Source organism: Dasypus novemcinctus, chromosome 10 (assembly GCF_030445035.2).
Source record: "Dasypus novemcinctus isolate mDasNov1 chromosome 10, mDasNov1.1.hap2, whole genome shotgun sequence".
Classification (NCBI taxonomy): Eukaryota; Metazoa; Chordata; class Mammalia; order Cingulata; family Dasypodidae; genus Dasypus; species Dasypus novemcinctus.
Genome location: NC_080682.1, coordinates 93,041,177 through 93,063,397, shown reverse-complemented (window position 1 = coordinate 93,063,397; position 22,221 = coordinate 93,041,177). Strand labels below are relative to the sequence as shown.

Below are 22,221 nucleotides of genomic sequence, written 5' to 3'. Positions count from 1 at the left end.
TTGTAACTTATGCCCCAACTAGATTACAAGTCCAAAGAGTCATCTATTGTTCAAAAATCTCAAGTATGACCACGACAGAAATCAGAAACATTTATACTTTTCCAAGATGGGCATTGGAATGTTTTATAATCTATTTTTCCCATTTTTTATGGTTTTATAAAGTTACAGTACAATTGACAGTAAACTCTTGTTGGAGTTTAAAATACAAACAAAATAGTAAATTCATTACCAATTAAAGTGTAAAAATGATTTCCTATTAATATAATTAGCACTATTATAATGTAAAATATACTATGAAAATTATATTAATATATAGTAGGCAGTTATTAATGCATAATACATTATTATGTATAATAAATAATGTAATGGACATAATTTCTTATATAATTATTTCCTACTACTTTATAGTAACAGTGACTGTTAGCATAAATTAACTTGCAGTAGCAACTAAGAAATGCATAGTTCATATATGAAACAAAACTCATAATGCACTATTTGTTAGCCTTTTAATAATGAAGTTTCCAGTGGACAGAGGTAGAGAGAATGATATTCTTTGTAATTTTTATAGAAATACTTGATCCCCTCTTACATGCATCCACATTCTAAAATTATTTTTTAGGCGAGAACAATTGTATGAACTTAATGTCAATGCCCCTTTCTAAAAGGAGGCTTTTTGAATCCTGAATACTGGATTTCTGCAAGGTAAGAGTGATGGTTTAACTTCACATTTATAATTATTTTGTCTCCCAAGGCAATTTTGTTCCAACATTCTTTCTTTCCCTTCTCTGTTTATATTGCCATAACCTCAAACCAAGGAAAGGCACACTGAAAAGACTGCCTTGATTTAACTCACCTGTAAGCCCCAGTCTCTAACCTTCTTCCCTTCCTATTTCATGCTTTGTTTCCTTAGAGATTTTCCTGAACACACATTTGTGTGGCCCTGGCCTGACAGGCCCTATCAGAGCTCATACACTAAAGCAGACCAAGCAGACTAAGGCAGATGAAAGAGCATGTTTTGTAATCCAACTAAAGTATGTGGCCAGTCTAGAAAGCAGATAGAGATGTACCATATAGGTAGATTATATTAGATTAGAAATGTATACATCTATTAGAGTATATAGAGTGAAATAGCATGATGGGGTCTAGAAAGAGAAAGGCAACTCTTATCTTATCCACAGAGGAAAGCTCTCAAGTGGGAACACTATAGCATAGAGGAAAGCTCTCAAGTGGTAACACTATTATAAAAATACAATAGAATTTCTGGGCAAAAAATGCCACAAGAAAAAGACATTTAAGTATGAGAAAACTTTTTTTTTTTTTTTTTTTACCTTTCAGAGCACTTAGATGTGGCTGGAACATGAAGTATGTGATGGAGTGTGGTGGTAAATAATGCTAGATAGGTACCTAAGAGCAAGATCAAGAAGAGCTGGATACGCCATTGAGCCTGTATCATTCAAGATGTCATCAAGAAACAGATTGCATACTCAGATTGGGTCATTTGAGGAGATGTAATAAGGAAACCATTTACATAGTTCTGGGTAAGTAGTGAAATTAGGAGTGTTTGTATGGCACCCCTGGACTAGTATTCCAGGCACTTTTAAACCTTTATGTCCTAAGAGACAAGTGGAGGACATAGTGCCCAGAGGAAACCAAAACCAGAGAAGGTTGTTTATCAAAGAATCCAGCCAGCTTGCAGCAACCCTAATCCCACTGTTCTTCCTCCCTCCAGTATCCTGTTGGTGCTTTCCATTACCAAACCCAGTCAGAAGTGAGAGGGCAAAGAGGTCTGCTGATATAGCCCATAGATGTCAGTGTCCATGGCACAGACATGGTAGAAAATGATGGTGGTAGACAGAGGTGGTTAATACAAGATACTCGGTACAACATCCACTAAGCAATAGATTTCCATTGAAAAGTTATATTTGCATTATAGCTGACTGCATTTTCATATGAGAATATTTAGGCAGAAGTCATCACTGGAAAATGGAAATCCTGGAAGTGGGCATATTCATTATAAAGTTATTTTAATAACACAGGAATGAAATGATTTAAGACATAAAATCCAGCAGTATTGGTGGGAATGAATGCAAAGCAAGAAATTGCATGGATATTTAGGTGGAATAAATGGCACCTAGGATGATTCCATTTCATTTTCTAACTGATTTTAGGAAGATTAAAGTCTTCTGTTCCCTGCATCATTATGCTTTCTGCATCTGTACTCAATGACACTGGCTTCCACCCTTCTACGTTTATTCTTCTGGGAATCCCAGGGATGCAAGACCAGCATGTTTGGATTGCCATCCCCTTCTGCTCCATGTATATCCTTGCTCTGGTTGGCAATGGCACCATTCTCTATATCATCATGACGGACAGAGCTCTACATGAGCCAATGTACCTCTTCCTATGCCTACTTTCCATCACTGACCTGGTACTCTGCTCAACCACATTGCCCAAAATGCTAACAATCTTCTGGCTTAGGTCCCACATAATTTCCTTCTATGGCTGCCTCACCCAGATGTTTTTTGTTCACACCATCTTTGCCACCGAGTCAGCTGTCCTGCTGGCCATGGCTTTTGACCGCTATGTGGCTATCTGCCACCCACTTCATTATATATCCATCCTGAACGCCACTGTGATTGGAAAGATTGGTCTAGCATGTGTCTTCCGAGGCCTTCTCTTTGTTTTCCCCTTTGTCATCCTCATTGAACGCTTACCCTTCTGTGGACATCACATTATCCCCCACACGTACTGTGAACACATGGGCATTGCCAAGCTGGCCTGTGCCAGCATCAAGTCCAACACTATTTATGGTCTCACGGTGGCACTTGCAGTCACTGGCGTGGATGTGGTCCTCATTGCTACCTCCTATGGCCTGATCCTGAGGGATGTGCTGCGCTTGCCCTCTAAAGATGCTCAGTTCCGAGCATTTAGCACATGTGGAGCTCACATTTGTGTGATTCTTGTTTTCTATATCCCTGCCTTTTTTTCCTTCTTTACCCACCGCTTTGGCCACAGAGTACCTCCCCAGGTCCACATTATACTTGCAAATCTTTATCTTCTTGTGCCCCCTGTTCTCAACCCCCTGGTCTATGGCATTAATACTAAACAGATACGGATGAGAATATTTGGCTTTTTGATAAAGAGGAAGTAGCTATACTCTCCACATGGGAAAAAGACCAATGGGAAAAGTTTTAATTAATCTCCCACTTTCTCCAGCAATTCATATCCTTGGACTAGAGGTAACTGTTTTTACCACCTGAGCAATATCAAGTACTATCTGACAGTTTTATTTATTTTAAAATTTTAGTAACATACATACAACTCAAAATTTCCCATTTTAACCACTGTCGAGTTTTTGAAGTCTTTAGAACAACTCATCCAAACCTGGTAAATGTCCAGAATACCGTTTTCATATACAGTCATCATGCAGTAGGTTAATTGACCTCTAGGTTTTGCATTTTCCTAGGAAAGGTCAGGAGATAATGCAGGGCACTTGAAAGTAAAAGCCAGGGAGAGTTACCGTCTCTCTACAGACAAAAATCCTACGTGCTGAAGGGAGAAGAAAAGTGGTCATTTATTATCACTTCAAGAAGTTGAGAAGATGGAGTGCGAGGCGGCAGGCTGCATCGCCGGGTTGCTTCGTTGAGCTTCCTTCCCCTTTCCCTCTACGCTCTCGGGAGGCGGCTGCCCGAGCAGAGCAGCGGCGGCGGCGGCAGAACGCCCCCTCCCCGGGCCGTCTGGCTTTCCCCCGCACGCACCCTGCTCGGCCAGCGGGCGCGGCGGCAGTGAGCAGGCGGCCCGCGGCGGGGGAGCGCCTCGGCGCCTGCGTGTTTGCGCCCAGGCCCAGCGGCCAGAGCTCGCGCCCCGCTGGAGAGCCTCCTCGCTGAGGCGGCGCGGGCGCGCAGAGGCGAGCCTCGCAGCGGCGGGAGGAAAAGCGAGCGTGCAAGTCCGAGTGGAAGTCGGGGCTAGCGGTGGCGCCGCGAGGATGGTCGCCAAGCCCCGGATCCGTACAGCCAAAGACAAGCAGAGCAAGAACGTCACCCAGCGCGGCCACGTCGCCAAGACCTCGAGAAATGCCCTCGAAGAGAAGGCATCTGTAGGATCCTGGTAATTGACTCTCTTCATTTTTGTTTGTGCCTCTACAATTTTCCATATTACTTAAAGTATCAGGATGAGCATGTGAAGTAACTGACCATAAGATGTTTCCATTCTCAGGTGAATTTTAACTTGAACTCATTCTTGATGTTTGATATACCCTGGCTAAAATACAATTCAGTACAAGCACCCTGCCTCAAAACGACTTTTTATATCATCCTTCACGTGTTATTCCAAGGCTTCTTCACCAGTCATTTCGAGTTTTCTAGTCCGTACCACAGTGCCTTGCAAAAGCACCACATAAAGCAATAAAATTTGATTATTAAGATTCAGTAGTGGGTCCTAATTATTCAGTCAGCAAAGAGTTAAGTTTTTCTGTGATTGTTTAAAACAATATGCAGTATAGATAATTAGATCAAATCTGTGTAGATAGGGCCTAGATTTTCTTAACTCTAATTAGTCAATACAGTTTCTTAATTTAAGGTTTGGAATCTATGGTTTTTATATACCTAGGCACTTATTACTATCTGGAATTGAAAGCACATTCCCAAACAGTGTCAGGTAACTGTCCTGTAATAACGTGCTCATAAATGGAACAGCTACACAACCTAGTTTTACCATAACCTGTAGCACCTGAAAATTTTAAAAGCTCTAAATGCCTAATATGAAGGAAGATGCTTATAGCCACAACATTTATTTGAACACAGTCTTTTATATATTGCCTTGGATTTAGCATGAGTGAATATACTAAAATAAGATGCCATTTTTGAAAAATCAACTTGATAACACTATTTTATAACTTAGTCATTGTGTTTCACTAAAAGCTACCATGGAGCCAAGTCAGGGAAGGTCATTTACATCTGCATCGATTTCACCAGAATTATTTTAATATATCAAAGGGGTTTACTACGCTAGACAAAATTTAAGGGAAAAAAATACCACTAAAAATGGATGCCTAATCAAGACACACAATGTGCCGTATAAACGACATCTTGGCATGTTACTCACTTTTAATACCAAAAAGGCACATCAACTAAACTAAAAGTTACACTTAGTTTAGAAATGCTTTTACTGGATTTATGAGTAAAATGCTGTTAGTTACTAGATATGTCAAACTAGAGTGGCAACTGAAATAGATTTAATGATAAGAATCAGTCTTTAGTCTTCCCTTTGTGTATGAGTCTACCGGCTTTAATTGATCAAATTTCCATTTTACTAACAGGCACGAGGGTGATAAGGCAGGTTTTGGGTTTTGTAGTACTTTTGAAAAACTTCAAATATTGGCTATATTCTTAGTCATAACTTGGTGAGAAAAAGGTAGAGGTGTCTTATGTATTATTGAATTGGAAAGTTGCTTCTTTGCTTTCATAGTCTCAGGATATCTCTTTTAAATAGGTAAGAGGAACTGAAAGGAAATCTGCTACCTAGTCTATGCATAGTGTGAACCTCCTAGAGAGCTTCTGATACCCTCTGAGTAGGAGGAGAAGGAGAGGCATGGTTAAGGATGTGACTTCTCCAGTTAGCTGAGCTGATCCAAATGAAGGAGTAGGAATCAGCTGACCTTGGGCCGGCAGGTTTTTAACAACATTGTTGACTGCCTTTCTCACCTAGTAAATCAACTCCTATATTTGGTTCCCTCTTTGAAACAGGTGTTTTGGTTAACTAGATCTATTTTATTATCGACTTTTGAAATGAAAGTTATTGCTCTGAATTCATGACAGGTGCCTTAATTTTTGCTTTCCATCAAACCATTCCATATCAGAATTTCCCTTGGTTTACTATAGATAATTGGGTTTAAAATATGTTTTTTTTTTTTTAATGTAGACTGTCTTGATTAATTTGACTGTTAAATAAGGATGGATTATGCATGTTTGGGTAAATGAAAGCAGTATCTTATTTGATTTGTCCTTTACAAAATAAAGTTCTGTATTTTTTTTTATGTTTTTTTAAAGTTGACTATGAACATATTTGTATATATGTGTGTGTATATGATTTCATATTTATGTGTTTATTAATATGCAGCCAGCAGTTTCCTAGAGCAAAAATATTTGCAATTAAGAGTAGCAATTACTAGGCCAGTGATAGCTGTGACAGCCCAGGATCCTCTGGATCTGGGATTAGGTTTAAAGAAATGAGGGTAAGTGTTGGAGATTTGGACCCGAAGGGTATCGGGAATGAAAGAAAGAGAAAAGGGAGAAGGAAACAAGGAGAAAGAATGAGAGAGCTGGGATCAGGGGGTCTGTGAGTAATGACTCCTCAGACAACTCTATTGTTTACAAGGGGGTCTTATATACCCCAATGTATGTGCCATTAAGCATAAACATTAGCATTAGCATAGCATACATGACATTAAGGAGCAACACGTATTAACTATCAGCATTACCCATAGTCTAAGGAATTTAAAAAAATCCTATCTCAAGGTACAAAGTCTAAGTGTTCTATACATTACAAAAGGTATGAGCTCATCTTTTCTTTCAGCCTTTAACAGCTTCAACCCATTTGCCAGGGAACTCCCAATCACCGCATTCCTTAGGTTGCAAGCGTAGTTGTGGAGACAGCACTGTCATGGAGACAGCACTTCTCTCCTTGAGAGGCCACTGTGCCTCAGTTTCCATCAGATAAGTGCTGAGTGATTTATTGCAATGAGTCTGGGAGCCCATATTCTCATGGGAGACACTTAAAGAGACACTTAAAGAGATGTCAGCTCACTCCAATACAGGTGTTGGGGTTATCAAGAGAATTGCAACTCACACAGCACTGAATGGAATAATATTTTACTCACATAGAGAAGAGACAAAGTCACCTTTACTAGTGGGCACCAGTTCCCCATAGCCATTTGTTTCAGTCTATGGCAGGGACAGGGAGATGTTCTATGTGGGGCACCCCTTCTTGTCTGTGTGTGCTGTAGTGGAAGAGCCCCATCCGTTCCCTGCTAGGGACAGATACACCACTGGGGTATGGGGATTAGTTCCACCACCTCGGCAAAGGCATGGTTAAATGATTTATAAAAGCTCATCTGTTCTTCATACCAAAAATAGGTCTGTCCTTGCTTATCTCTGTACAAACTGTCTCTTTTTGCTTGATGTTTAAAAACAGCTTCCTCTTGCCTTTCTGCTGCTAGATAGGATGTGAGTCTAGGGACAAGGTTTCTCACATTCTCACACAAAATATTATTGAGAAATTTAACTTTAACCACCGACCTTGGCCAAATCCAAAATACATGATATATAAGCAAGAGAAATAAAGCAGATGGAGCCCTCCCTGCATAGGAGTTTTGGTGTGCAAGTCTTTCCTTCCCGTGGCAAGTGGTGCCCAACATGGGGCAGCTGATTTTCCCCCTAGCTGAGGAGAATTTCCCCGGGAGGGCTCCCCCCTTCCCCCCGCCTCGGAGAACGTGTCTGCATAGTGAGATTGGTTCAGATCACACATCCTGCACAGACAGGACATTAGCTGCCCTGTAAGAGGTAAGCTGACCACAGACGCTAGTATAATATGGGAAATACATTATCAAAGCAACAGGAGATCTATTTCCATACCTTCCAACAACTATTGAAAGCAGCTAATTGTAAAGTGAAAGAAAAACAAATATTATTACATTGCTTCAAACAGTACAGACCTTTTGTCCATACTTCCCTGATGAGGGAACCTTAGATTTTGAATTATGGGAACTCTAGAGCTAGAATTATGGGTCAAAATGTAAACTTTGTTTCTGTTGGTGTGTTATAATTGTTTTTGTGTTAGTCTGTTCAATGCCAGTGTATATTTTGGTGCCTCTGGATGATAATATTAAATTAATGGATGGAAGTTCCTAGGAGAGCTCTATTCAAATAGCCAAAAAATAAATAAGTGCTTATATTAATGCATAAGTATAAATGCTAATAAGATCTCTACAATGATAAAAATTATAAATCTTGATTAATGAAATTACTACAACTTGATTAATGAAATTACTACAAGTCTTCATGAAAATAGTTCTTGCTATTTTTTATAGTTTATTTTTCTTCACAGGATAAAATGAAGGAGGTAAAACTTAATATTTAAAAAGGTAAAAAGTTTGTGAGAATGCTAACTGAAATTTGATAAATTGGTTCAAAAAGGTGTGTTTTGTCCTAAAATAAAATGGCTAGTTTTCATAAAATCAAAATAGAAATATGCAGAACAAAACTTGAATGCATATAACAAGTTGTGGAAAGTATTGCGGTAGCATTAAGTGAGAGAATATGTTCTGTGAAGGTAAAATGTCTTAAGATAAAGTAATTATAGCTGTGGTTATGAATAATTATAAGAAGTTTGTGAAAGCATTGTTTGAATTAAAGAGCTTAAATAGCTAATTCTAAGAAGTCATTATTAAACAGAAATTGAATTAATAATAACAAAAAGTAACTTCATAACAGGAAAACTTATTGGCAGCCAACCTCCCTGCCAACTTGTTTCTAAAAACTATTTCTAGTATTACATGCTACTAAGTATTTGAAATAAAGAAAAGTTATATTTGCATGTAACCAAACTGAATCATTATTTTGACAAGTTTGTTTAGTGTTGATGGTAATTGCATGTTGTAAAAAGTTTGCTTGGAAACAGTTTCTAAAATCATTTTGGTAACTTATGTATGTAAGGCATGTAGAGTGTGTTTTTATTATTAAGGAAACAGAAAATAATTTTGTCCTAAAATAAAATTACTAGTTATTGAGAAAGAGTAAAATTTGGGACAAAACCTGTATGAATACAGAAAGTGCAGAAGGTGTGCAGAAAAGGAATTTTTGTGGATAACGTTGAATAAGATTTCATGGGTCTAAGAAGTAAGTCTTATTACTTTTAAAGGAACATAATGTTCAAACATGCTTTCTCAAAGTCAAATCCTGAAAAGTATCTTTTATATCAGGCTGTGCAAAGGATTTGTTCTTTTACCATGAAAGAAGTGAAGTAATAAAATAGTTAAGTTCATTTAATATGTTAGAAGTTAAATGAAAAATATTTAAAAGTGTTGTAAAATTAAAGGGATTCCTTAACCCTGTTAAAGTTGTGTGAGTAAAAGTTTCATATAAATACTTAAAAAGTATATAAAATGCCTAAAATATTTAATAATGTTCCAATGTAATTTTAAATAAAATATTATTAATCATAATTTTAATTATTATTTAAAATAATATAGGTAAATGGATGTGCCTCAACCAATTGGACTCCCATCTACCATATGGGATATACAGGGTTTGATGCCCAGGGCTTCCTGGTGAGGGCAAGCTGGCCCATGGGGAGTGCCCGCCCATGTGGGAAGGTCACCCCGTGTGGGAGTGCCGCGCTGCATGGGGATGCTGTCTTGCACAAGAAAGCCACCCTGCGCAGGAGTGCTGGCTGACCCAGAGCTGACACAAGAGAAAATGGGAAGATGCACCCGAACAGGAAGTTGAGGTGCCTCAGGAGAATGGTCGCCTCTCTCCCACTCCAGAAGGTCTCAGGATCCATTCCCAGAGTCCCCTAATGAGAGTGCAAGCAGACACAGAGGAAACACACAGCAAATGTACAGAGTACAGGCAGCAGGGGAAAATAAATTAAAAAATAAATGAAAAGAAATAAATTTTAAAAAATCTTAGAAAAAATATATATCATAAAAACAACCTCTACCTAAAAATCACAATAAGTTAAAATCTTTTAAAAAGTAATATATATCATAAAAACAATCCCTCTACCTAAAACTCAAAATAAAATTTTAAAAAATCTTAAATATATATATATCATAAAAACAACCTCTCTACTTAAAAATCAAAAAGCAAATGCTTTAACTCATAGTTGTCTGATTTCCACTGAAAGCTGCTGCAAAACAAATACCTTAACTCATACTTGTCCAATTCATATTAGAAGTGATATATAACAGTAAACTCTCATAAATTAAAGTAACACGACTGCTGTGTGCAGCAACCCTAAATATTGTTAGTTTATTACAAAAATTAATATCTGATATATCACTATCACTTTATTTTAAAACTTGCTAAAACTTTCTCTATTATCTCCTTAAGCAAGTCAAATCAGCCTGCATTCATATCTAAACAAGTCAACAGTAAATTTTGCAGTGCTTTCCCAAAGCTGTGTGCATAACCCAATCATCTATCCTAACCTAATAACAAAAATCTAACTGTAAGAAAACCTGTAGTTCTAAACCTCTTTCATTATATTAATAATATGTTAACAAAAAATTTTTTTTTTTTTACAGAATAATCTCACTCCACCTTAAAACTAGAGTTACACAAACAAAAAAGGGAGAATAGGGTGTTAGGTCTAACCAGTCCAAAGGACGTCATACAAATAGCCTTATATACTGTAAATTTTTCAAATCGCAATGAGGATGGTTATATAGCAGCAGAACAACATTTTCAGATACTAACTATAAAAATTTACCCTAAAGTGTTATACAAACCCCTGGATGGACAAAAGCTAATGGTAATTGGCATGGTCCGGTAAATTTACTAACGTGGGGACAAGGGTATGCATGTGTTCTCTTCCCAGGAGGACCTCTTTGACTCCAGCAAAGTGCATAAAACCATACCATTGCCTGGTGGAAAAACCATAGCACAACCCAACACTGAGCTTGGAAACACTCAACCTGCAATCGACCAACAATCCCCTGAGGACTACCTAAGGAGCTGAACCAGTTACATGGGGGAGTCTTAAAAAATTAGGCAACCAAGCACAAGCTCTTATGGTATGAATTGGGTGCCCTAAATGCCTAAAAATACTTTTTTAAGGTTGTTTTTTGGCAGTAGTCACTACTGCTTCTGCTAAGTGGGAGCATGGAAAACGTATATATTGCTTATCCTTATGTCTTAACCCCTCACTGCTAATCACACCTATTGGGCCCATATAACAGATCCACCCCTATTTGTTCTCACCTCGTGTTGGTATCCTGTGCTACCATTATCCTCAATTGATTCAACATGGACAGGAAGTACTAGGTTCCTCCTGCAGGGCCACTAATAAATAAAATTGGATGCAGTTAAATAGTTAATAGCTTGCATTACCTCTATATTCTTATTGCTGCTGCCACTGGAATAGCTGCAACAGCTCTTGTTCAATCTGTAAATACTGTTCATATGGTCAATGCAGTAATGACTAATGTTACCAAACAAATGATCACTCAAACTACCATAGATCAAAGCACACTAGCTAGGGTTGACATCTTAGAAACTGCAGTTCTCTGGTTGGGAGAAAGACAGGACATTATGAAAGATAGACAGTAACTAAATTGTGACTGGAGGCATTCTAGCATTTGTGTCACTCCTTTCAAATGGAATGACAACCAACATAATTGGAACCAAATTAAAAAACACCTTCAAAGTACCTTCTCCACTCCTGTATCGAATGAAGTAGAGGCTCTTCATCTCCAATTAGAATGGCAAATATGGAACTTAACAAATCAAACTCAACAAACCACACTAAAAATCTTAGCAGAACATTTACAATGGCTGAACCCTCAACATGGTTTTTCAATCTAAATATTAAATGGCGGGCAACAATAAGAGGTCCTGAACACAGGATGTGTTTATGGGATCCAGGGAAAGGTGGCAGGCCAACACATACAGCACACGTTTTTCAAGGATTTACTTCAAGACATTTGTAACTAATGTATCTATTTTATGACCAATGACCTTTGCATTTTTCCTGATATTCTAAGAGTGATAAGTTTTATATGCAAATAATTCCAAGAGCCAGTGTAGACTCAGTGTGATCTTATGCTTACCTCATTTAGTCAATATCCCTTTGTCTATACATGAATTTCCAGGAAATTAAGACATATGACCAGATTTTCCTGCTAATCCTATCCAGGCTGACAAAGCAAGGATTGATAAGGGTTAGTAGGCTTCTCCAGACAGGTGGACTTCATACTTTAGCACAGGGTTGTCTTCCACAGAAGTGTTTTTTTTATGCCTGGGAAAAAAAACAACACAAGTAGTTAGCCTACCTTCCTACACAATACATTAATCTCTAGAGTCAATATTTCATTATACAATTACATATTGTTTATTGCCCAAACTCATGATCTTCCAAGGGATTCATTCTACTTTGAAACTCTGGTGTCCATATCTCTTCCTACTTCTAAGGACTGAAACTAATCCTACACATAGAATATGATCTTTTTCAGATTCCAGTCGAGTTGACTTAGTGTGTAACATGGTTTTTGGAGAATGAGGATCATGTAAACAGAAAACAAATTTGCAAAAGCTTTGGAAACATTGTTCATTTATTCATACATGTAATCAGGCATCCATTAATATTTTTTTGAGAATCAATTATGTACCAGAAACTATAATTGGGACTGAATATCACAAGTGAATAAGGCACAGGACCAGACTTCAGGAAACCCACAATCTAGAGGAGGGGAAAGCACCTAATTAAAACAATATGGCATTTTCAGTGACAAGGTGCAAAAGATAGTGTGAGAACAAAGAGTAAAATATGCCTATTTTCAGATAACTCTATAGTTTTTTCACAGTCCAGTAATCATTATTTTATGATGCTTTTTGATTCTGGGTTCCTTTTCCATTTAGTCTAGGGCAAAATGGTATAAATTGTTCCTTATGAGTTTATTCTTGTTTCCCACATCGAATAACTAAGACACTTATATAGACAAGTCCCATAAAATATTGTTTGAAATAAGACGCTTCCTGTATCTTTGGGGAAAAGAGAATTTAATAGTTAAGAACACAAGGTACATACTTATAGTAAAAAAAAAAAAAAAAAAAAAAAAAAGTTAGGTTTACTGAGCTTGCTATAGCAAGGGGAGAAGTACTCCAGAAAAATCATTGGACTGTTCAAAAGGTGTTGGATGGAGATTGTTATAGAATATGGACTTGTGCTGGGTGATTTTGAGGAGAGATCTTAGAAGAGGGTAGATTCTAGATTTGCTATAGTCAAGAAACAGAGTAAATTTGGTCATTGTGTCTTAATATTTTTATCTAGGTGGTTTGAGGACAAAAGAGGGCTCAAGTATACATTGGCACAGAAAAAACTGTTATGCATGTTAGAAGAGTTAATTTTGGATTAGCCTTTTCTCTGTCTCTTCCCACACATCATCAGCCTTCTATCTCTCTTATTAAAGATCTTGTCACAGGGTGGCCTTGTCTGAGCACAGTTGCTTTTCTAACTTCAAGCAGGCATATTTTTGTTTATATCTCTATTTTTGGCCAAAGGTAGATGAGATCAGCTTTCAAAACATGAATTAGTGTTGCAAATCCATACCAATGTCAGGATTTTATTGATCAAAAGTTTGGTCAGAAAACATCTGTGGTTAGTTCGTCATGTTTTGTTGATGTTGCTGTTGAGGGATAAATTGTTGAATTATCTGATATGATAATAGCTATGAAGTAACATTGAAGACTCCAGCCTGAATGCATTAGACAAATGCAACACAGATGATTATTATTAACCCTTGTAATAGACCATGGAGCCAGGCCACAAAAAGTTTATCAAAATTCATTGAGTATATTCTGGATTTCCAGTGGGCTTTTTCCTTTAGCTTAGTTACAATCTGTTTCACCAAAAAGATGGTGTTTACATAGGTGTAGCAAGAAGCCTTATTTATGGTGAAAATACCTCCTTGGCTAGCTAAAAGGAAAATGGTTAATTTTCCTGCATTATGATTGTATTATTATCACAACAGGAATAAACTAAATGTGATTCTTCAAGGGGGGCAACTTCTCCAAGGAATTGAATAGTACCTATAAAGAAGGCTAAAGAGTATATGACGATGCTATTAATCATAGTCTAGCACCTCATATTCATTATCTCACTTACCTTTATAAAAATCCATTAATATCCCTGTTTACAGGTGAAAAAATTGATGAAATGTAACTGGGGTAATGATGCCAGATAACTTTCTTAAGTGATATGGTTTATAAGTGGCAGTTTTACATAAAGAGTGCTCTCTTAATTCCTCTTGATTATATTATACTACTTTAATTGCTGCACAATTTATGTCAAGGATCAAACATAATGAACTCAACACTTCTCTTATTTATGAGCATCAAGATTCCCTCCCTTCATTTTTTGCAATATTATAAATATCATTTAAGTGAATATCTCAGGACAAATGAATGATTTGACTGATTGGTTGGTTGATATTCCCTCTAACTAGGACACCTTAAACAGAATAGATCACCAATCACTTATTGACTGTCTTTACATTTTGCCCACTATGTTCTAACTCTTCCTGAGCTTTTATAGAGGTTTCCAGAAAGAGAAATGGGATTGTATAGTTTTCTTAGAGACTTTCAATTGTACTCTCTACTAGGCAGCACATTTATGTTGGCACTTGAAAATCAGGGAACAGTCAAAAGAAATTAATCAGGACAGGAAAAAGACTTTGAAACATGACATCAAATGGGCTTTGTGGATTTGGTGAACTTTCAGTGGTAGGAATTTAGAGTTCAGCGCCGTCTCAGAAGCTGTACCCATAAGTAAAGGAACTACGAATATAGGGGTTTGTGGCAGGACACAGAGGCTATGCTTACTCCCCAAAAGTACTGGTCTTGCTAAACAGACAAACAAACCAAAAAACCAGAAGAGATAGGTGGCCTTTTAATCCAAAGAAAGGGAAAATTTACACAAGTACAAAAATACTAGTTTAGGGAAGACTTTAAGAAATCTCCAAATTGCTTAATTTACTCTTGATAAATATAACGATTCCATAACACAGCAATGACTTAACTTGCCCAATTTTACACTACTAAAGGCAGAAGGATAAATAACATCAAAAAGAAAAAAGCTAGGTTGGAAGAAAGCTGTGCCAGTGTTAAATGGATCTAAGAATCTGATTTAGAGAGATTTTATTTCAACATCTTGTTTAACGTAAGAATCTTCTTTAATGTATCATGAGCTGAAAACAGTTAAGCTGTGTCTTTGTTTGCCACAGGGCTGCCGATGCAAAGTGTCAGAAAAGTGTTGGCTTTTAAAATGGGAATTTTTTTTTCTTTTCTTTTATTCATTTTTTAAAATATTACGTTCAAAAAATATGAGGTCCCATTCAACCTCACTGCCCCCACCCCCCACTCCCCCCACAGCAACACTCTTTCCCATCATCATGACACATCCATTGCATTTGGTAAGTACATCTCTGGGCATCGCTGCACCTCATGATCAATGGTCCACATCATAGCCCATACTCTCCCACGTTCCATCCAGTGGGCCCTGGGGGGATCTACAGTGTTCCGTAATTGTACCTGAAGCACCACCCAGGACAACTCCAAGTCCTGAAAACGCCTCCACATCTCATCTCTTCCTCCCATTCCCCGCACCCAGCAGCCACCATGGCCACTTTTCCCACACCAATGTCACATTTTCTCTGTGGACCTTGGATTGGTTGTGTCCATTGCACATCTATGTCAAGAGGGGGCTTAGATTCCACATGGATACTGGATGCAATCCTCCTGCTTTCAGTTGTAGGCACTCTAGACTCCATGGTGTGGTGGTTGACATTCTTCAACTCCATGTTAGCTGAGTGGGGTAAGTCCAATAAATCAGAGTGTAGAAGTTGAAGTCTGTTGAGGCTCAGGGCCTGGCTATCATATGGTCAGTCCAGAGATTCAAATCCCCTAGATATATCTTAAACCCCAGCACCAACTACAATTCCAGTAAAGTAGCATGAAAGTCTTGTGAAAAGAGATCCCATCTGAGTCCAGTTCCATCATGTAGAAACACCAGCTCCAAAGAAGGGCCAACTGACATGGCAGTGAACTCTATCTGCCATGACCATAGAACTGTGGGTCTCTTTAGCCCTCAAAAGAACCAATACCTGGGGTTGTATCTACTTTATCTGTCTCTGAGACTCTGCTCAGGTGTGCATAGGGGCAATCCTTCTGACAACCTCCAGACTCTTTTTTAGAGACTCATAGCCATATAAACTCATTTGTCCTTTCCATTTCCCCCTTACATTAGGTCAAACAGCATTTTTAACTCCTGTTTTTATATGTAGACAGGGATATTCTGCTGGTTCACATTGAACCTTTAATTCAAGGTCATTTTCTAGTTGCATCATCAGCTGGTATTTGGTAGTGATCCCTCGGTGCCAGGGAGGCTCATCCCCGGGTGTCATGTCCCACACTGGGGGGAATGCATTGCATTTACATGCTGAGTTTGGCTTCGAGACTGGCCACATTTGAGTAACATGAAGGCTGTCAGGAGGAAACTCCCAGGCACAGTGCTGCTGTAGGCCTTGTTCTTATTTCAGGCATATAGGCTCACAAGCATAGTCATTAGTATCAGGGGCTCACTGTTGGACCCTCATTCCTTCCTGGTCCTTACCGTTGCACCTGGGGGACTGCCACTGCTCCCCTAGGGACCACGACAGAGCACCCCCAGTCAGGAACCTAGTACCCCCCCATCTGTTTTTTTTAATTGTTTCTACTATGAGTATATCCAAGCATTATAAAATGGGAATTTTATTTAGGGTAAAAGTGTACAGTTCTAAGACTGTGAGATGTCCAAATAGAAGGCATCAGCAGAGAGGCTTCCTCACCAAAATCAGCTAGTGTTGATCTTGGTGTCCTGCTATGTGGTGTTCAGGCATATGGCAGGGCTTGTCTCCTCAGCTTTGAGGTGCTCTGTGGGCCCAGCCCTTTGGGAGCCTCTTCCTGCCTCTCTGAGCTCTGCTGGTTCCACATTCCAGGACCTCTCTTGACCTCTTGGGGAGTCTGTTTTCTGTAGTCCTCTGTCACATGGTAGGATCAATGTGGCAGCTTTCTTTCTCTCTGTGTTTATATATGACCATGTGATAGGGCAGAGACTCAATCTGAGTCACGCCTCACTGACATAGTCCAATGAAAAGGACCTCACACCAACAGGAATAGATTAGTTCAATAACATAATCTCTTTTCTTTTGGGGATTCATAAGATAATTTCAAACTGTCACAGGCTGGTTTGAACAGTGTGAACTTCACTTCTCTGAAAAATAGAAATGAGATTCTTCACAGATGTTGCTGGCTCTGATCTGCTATGTACAATTCTTCTGGAAAAAAAAAAGAAAAAAAGCTTTTAAAATGACTAGGACTATTTCACTCTCTTCAATGGCATTATATTTACACTGTAAATAGAAGTGAGTCCAAATTCATTAGCTTGGCATTCAAGGCCTCAAAATTTGCCTCCTATTTCTCCAGATACAATTACACAAATCCTCTGCCACAGTAAATTGATTGGAGTCTCATTAATATGCCCTGGTGCACTTTCATTTCTTGGCCTGTGTTTGCAGGTTCTACCTGGGGTGTCCCTCCTTCATTCCTCCCGCTAGCCCTAATGTTGCTATGCTCGTTTATCAAAGCCCTGGAATGCCTCACCTATTTGCTCTCTTCTTTTTTCCCCTAGCCAAGGAATTATCCATTCCCAAGTACCTTTTTGTTACTGTTTATATTACTGTTCCATGAACCATATTATAGATTCCATATATTTGACTTCCGTATTATAAACACTCTAAGTCAAGCACATGTTATATCCTTCTCTAAATGTCCATTGTTTCCCAATTTCACATTTGTTTGAAACTCTTATTTTGCTATGAGCTAAAGGTGAATGCTTAAAACTCAGAATTTTTTTGTTCATTTTATCCTTATATCCATACATCCACATATGTATATGGATATGGAGATACACATATACTCATATATACCTTAAAAACTTGTTACAAAGATTATAAATATAATGAGTTCATTATGTTTGATCCTTGACATAAATTGTGCAGCCATTAAAACAAGGAAGTAGTATAATGTAATCATTAAGAAGGATTGAGAGCAGTCTTTATGTTAAACTGCCACATATAAACAATATCACTTAAGTTATCTGACATCACTACCCCGGCTACATTCCATCAATTTTTTTTTTACCTGTAAACAGGGATATTAATGGATTTTTATTTAAAGATAGGTGAGATAATGAATATGAAGTGCTAGACTGTGATTAACACATAGAAAATAAAAAAATTTCAGCAATCATGAAAAAGTTTATTAACAACTTGGAAAGATAAATTTTATCATAAATAAAGTAATGAGAATTGTATGAAAAACATCACTTTAATCCTGCACGTCTATAATTTCTTTTTATTTAGTTGAATTATTAGCTTATTCAAAATGAAAATAGTTTATATAATGACTCCAAAAAAGGTACATCACCTTTGTAAAAAAGTGTTTCTATACATACAAAAATTTAAAGGAAACATTAAAAAACTCTAAGACTAAAATCTAGCTACTCAGGAATTACTGCTGTAACTTTAAATTATCACTTCCTTTGCCTCAAGCTATTAGACATTGAGGTGAGGTTGTCCTTCCTGTTGCTGATGTTATCATAACTAAGACTGGGACAAATATTCTTGTGAATGCACCTAGGACCACTTGTGAATATTGTTTAAGAGTTGAATTACTGGCGGTGGACTTGGGCCAGTGGTTAGGGCATCTGTCTACCACATGGGAGGTCCGTGGTTCAAACCCCAGGCCTCCTTGACCCGCGTGGAGCTGGCCCATGCGCAGTGCTGATGCGCGCAAGGAGTGCCTGCCACGCAGGGGTGTCCCCTGCGTAGGGGAACCCCACGTGCAAGGAGTGTGCCCTGTAAGGAGAGCCGCCCAGCGCAAAAGAAAGTGCAGCCTGCCCAGGAATGGTGCCGCACACACAGAGAACTGACACAACATGACCCAACAAAAAAAAAACACAGATTCCCATGCCGCTGACAACAGAAATGGACAAAGAAGATGCAGCAAATAGACACAGAGAACAGACAACCGGGGTGGGGGGTTAAGGGGAGAGAAATAAATAAATGAATAAATCTTTAATAAAAAAGAGTTAAATTACTAGAAGAATTTCTAGAGAAAATCACACAAATATATGTACCACTTTGCTATGTACTAGCAAATTTTCCTCCTGAAAATTGTACCAAGTTTTACTTCCAACTGATAAATGAAAAAATAAAAAACAATTATTTTTGTTTGCTTATTTATAATATAATTTTACTGTAGTTATAAGTATAGTTTAATATTTCTACATCTTTTTATGAATTACCTGTTCTTGTCCCATTTCATTGATAACCTTAGTTTTAGTGATGATTTCTTAGAATTATTTACATTTTGGGGGTGTGAAGATATCTCAATCTCTCTCTATATCTATACCTATGTATTCATAACTACATATCTAATTTGCCTTAGAAAAAATTTTAAATCGAGTGATTTCTGCAGAAGATGATAAAAAGATGATTGCACCAATATATCCCATATCCCGCTCACCTTTACAAGTGAGCTTGACGTTCCACTCACAGGTGCAGTTCATGTTTCCTCCTTTTAATATGGGCTGGCCTTAATGACTGTGCTTGTTAGTTTAAATGTCAACTTGACTAAGCTATGTTATCCAGTTGTTCAACTGAACATTAACATAGCTGTTGCTAAGAAGGTATTTTGTAGATGTAACTGTTACAACCAATTGACTTTAACGGAGAATATCCTAAATAATCTGGATAAGCCTCACCCAATCAGTGAAAGGCCTTAAAAGCAAAAATGAGGTTCCTCCAAGTAAGAAGAATTGTATGGTGGCATCACCACCTGATGGACAATCTCCAGTCCAAAACCACATAAAACAATTCCTTGAAATAAAAGTCTTTATCTAGCATAACCTTACCTAATGTCAGTAATTTTCTTTGTGATTAATAATGGTCTAATAAAACTCAGAAAATGCTTCTCTACCCAAAGTTTATAGTACTTTTGAATTGCCTGTTCGAATATGGTTTGATTGTTTGCACTTTTCCATTTATTTTGGTGCAAAGAGTGAAAGAAAAAAGTTGTCTTTAAAATAAAGAAGGATATAAGTATGTCTCCTTTCACAACCTCTAATCAATATGCTATTGGTAGTCCTAATTGACATATTTGGACAATGATAAGGAATAGAAGTTTTAAGAGTCCAAAAGGAAAAAAAACAAAAAATCCTTGTTAACAAATGACATGACTTTTCTACAGAGACTCTAAAGATAGATTTTAAGAATTAATGGAATTGCAAGAAATTTACTGAATTTAAGATAAATACACAAAAAGTAAAAGTAATTTATTGAATTGTTCTATAAAGCCACCAATAGAAATATAATTTTAAAAGGTTGCAATTGATAATAGCAACTACCCCTAATGGAATCAAAATAAATCTAACAAAAATATACATGTCATTTATATTAAAATAATTAAAAAATTGAAAGGTATTTTTTTAAAGACCTAAAAAAATGGTGGCATATATTACAAAGTTCATGGATAGGAAGTCTGAAGGGAACATAGAACTAACTGAGAAATGCTTAAAAGATATGGGCATGAAATTGTAAGAAGAGAAAACACCATTTATTTATGAAACAATGCTCAAACATCTAGTTAGTGAGGAAAATGCCAAAAAAAAAAATCACTTTTCTTCCTGTCAGATTTCCAAAATTAAAAGAATATGTCAACAACACTAAAGATTAGTGAGGACATAGAGCGATAGAAACATGTATTCCCCTAGGGAGATTGTAAATATCATTCAATTCAAGATCAATTTGTAAATATCAAGCAAAATGGAAGATATGCATATCCTACAACCCAGCAATTCTATTCCTAAATACATGCCCAGAAACACACTGCAGAAGTGTACAAGACAAACTTATATAAGAATATTAATAACACTATAATTAATAATTTTAAGAATTTAAATGTTCATCAAAGAAGATTGAATATTCAGTAAAATATAATAGTACCATATAGTACCTTTATAGAGTAGTAAATATACTTTTTGAAGCAATAAATACTAAACTAGTTCTGTGTTTATCAACATGAATGTATCTCACAATCACAATTTTAGGCAAAAATCAAGATGCAGAAAAGTACACATGACCTAACACCATTTATATAAAGTTAGAAATGTGTGATGCAATATTATGTATTACTTTAGGATGCATATATATATATGAAATAAAATTATAAAATGTCATGGGAATGATAATCATAAAATTCAGCTTGTTGGTCATATCTGATGGCTACAGAAAATAAACGTCACATGGGTGAGCTACATAAGAGGCTCTGACTGTTTTTGTACATTTTATTTCATAATCTACATTGTAGATGCATGGATTTATGCCATGTTACTCTTTAAACCTTTTAAATGTGTGAAATAGACTAAAATAAAGGAAATCTAGATTTGGCATTGGCAGACATGAAAACATCATGAATGATGTGAAATATAAGACTTATTTAATAATTTCTATATAATTATATAATCTATTATTTTTCACTGTCAACAGATACTGTATTTATCATGTAACACATTGAATATATACTTGGGTATTTGTATTTATACTACTGTGTTCAAATAATGTCTATTCTTGCATCAATGAATCATTGTTAAAGTACAACCGTTTTTTTCTTCTTTTTTAAAAGATATATAGATCATACAAGATGTTACATTAAAAAATATAAAAGGATCTGATATACCTCAGTCCCCATACCCCCCTACATTGACAACATCTTTCATTAGTGTGCTACATTCACTGCATTTGATGAGTACATTTTAGAGCATTGCTACACAGCATGGATTATAGTTTATGTCGCAGTTTATACTCTCTCCCAGTCCATTCAGTGGGTTATGGCAGGATATATAATGTCCTACATCTGTCCATGCAATATCATTGAGGACAACTCCAAGTTCTGAAAATGCTCCAATATCACACCTCTTTTTCCCTCTCCCTGCCTTCAGCAACTCCCATGGCCACTGTCTCCATATCAATGATATAATTTCTTCCATTGCTAGAGTCACAATAATTCTATAGTAGAATACCAGTAAGTCCATTCTAATCCATATTTTATTCCACCATCCTGAGGACCCTGGGATGGCGTTGACCACTCCACCTCTAAATTGAGAGGGGGCTTAGATCCCACATGGCTGATGGATGGAATTCCCCGGCTTGCAGCTGTAGACTCTCTCAGTTCCCTGGTGTGGTCATTGACCATCCTCACCTCCCTGTTACCTGACAAGGATAAGTCCAATGAACCGGGAAGTAGGTGTTGCAACTTTGCTGAAGCTCAGGGCCCAGCTGGCATGTAGTCCAGAGATTCAAGTCTCCTGAGCATACACCAACCCCAGGTTCAGTAAAAGTGACAGAAG

The 22,221-nt window shown here is 37.3% G+C and overlaps 2 protein-coding genes across 2 annotated transcripts in view; both read left to right on the top strand.

Annotated features, from left to right (window-relative positions):
* The first annotated feature begins 2,200 nt into the window (after window positions 1–2,200).
* On the top strand, window positions 2,201–3,151 carry LOC101415235 (olfactory receptor 52D1-like). Its single transcript, XM_004455007.1, has one exon. It carries the CDS (start codon window positions 2,201–2,203, stop codon window positions 3,149–3,151), a length of 951 nt encoding a protein of 316 aa, XP_004455064.1.
* Window positions 3,152–3,601: 450 nt separating this feature from the next.
* The window catches only part of LOC131280224 (uncharacterized), a 61,218-nt gene continuing 42,598 nt past the window's right edge, over window positions 3,602–22,221 (top strand). Inside the window, exons 1-2 of the mRNA XM_071218362.1 lie at window positions 3,602–3,641; window positions 3,681–4,107. Of these exons, the coding sequence (XP_071074463.1) occupies window positions 3,602–3,641; window positions 3,681–4,107 (467 nt within the window). The remainder of the gene's footprint in view (window positions 3,642–3,680; window positions 4,108–22,221) is intronic.

What these genes read in the sequence shown, in the direction of transcription:
- LOC101415235 (XM_004455007.1), top strand. Translation starts at nt 2,201, where the DNA reads ATGCTTTCTGCATCTGTACTCAATGACACTGGCTTCCACCCTTCTACG.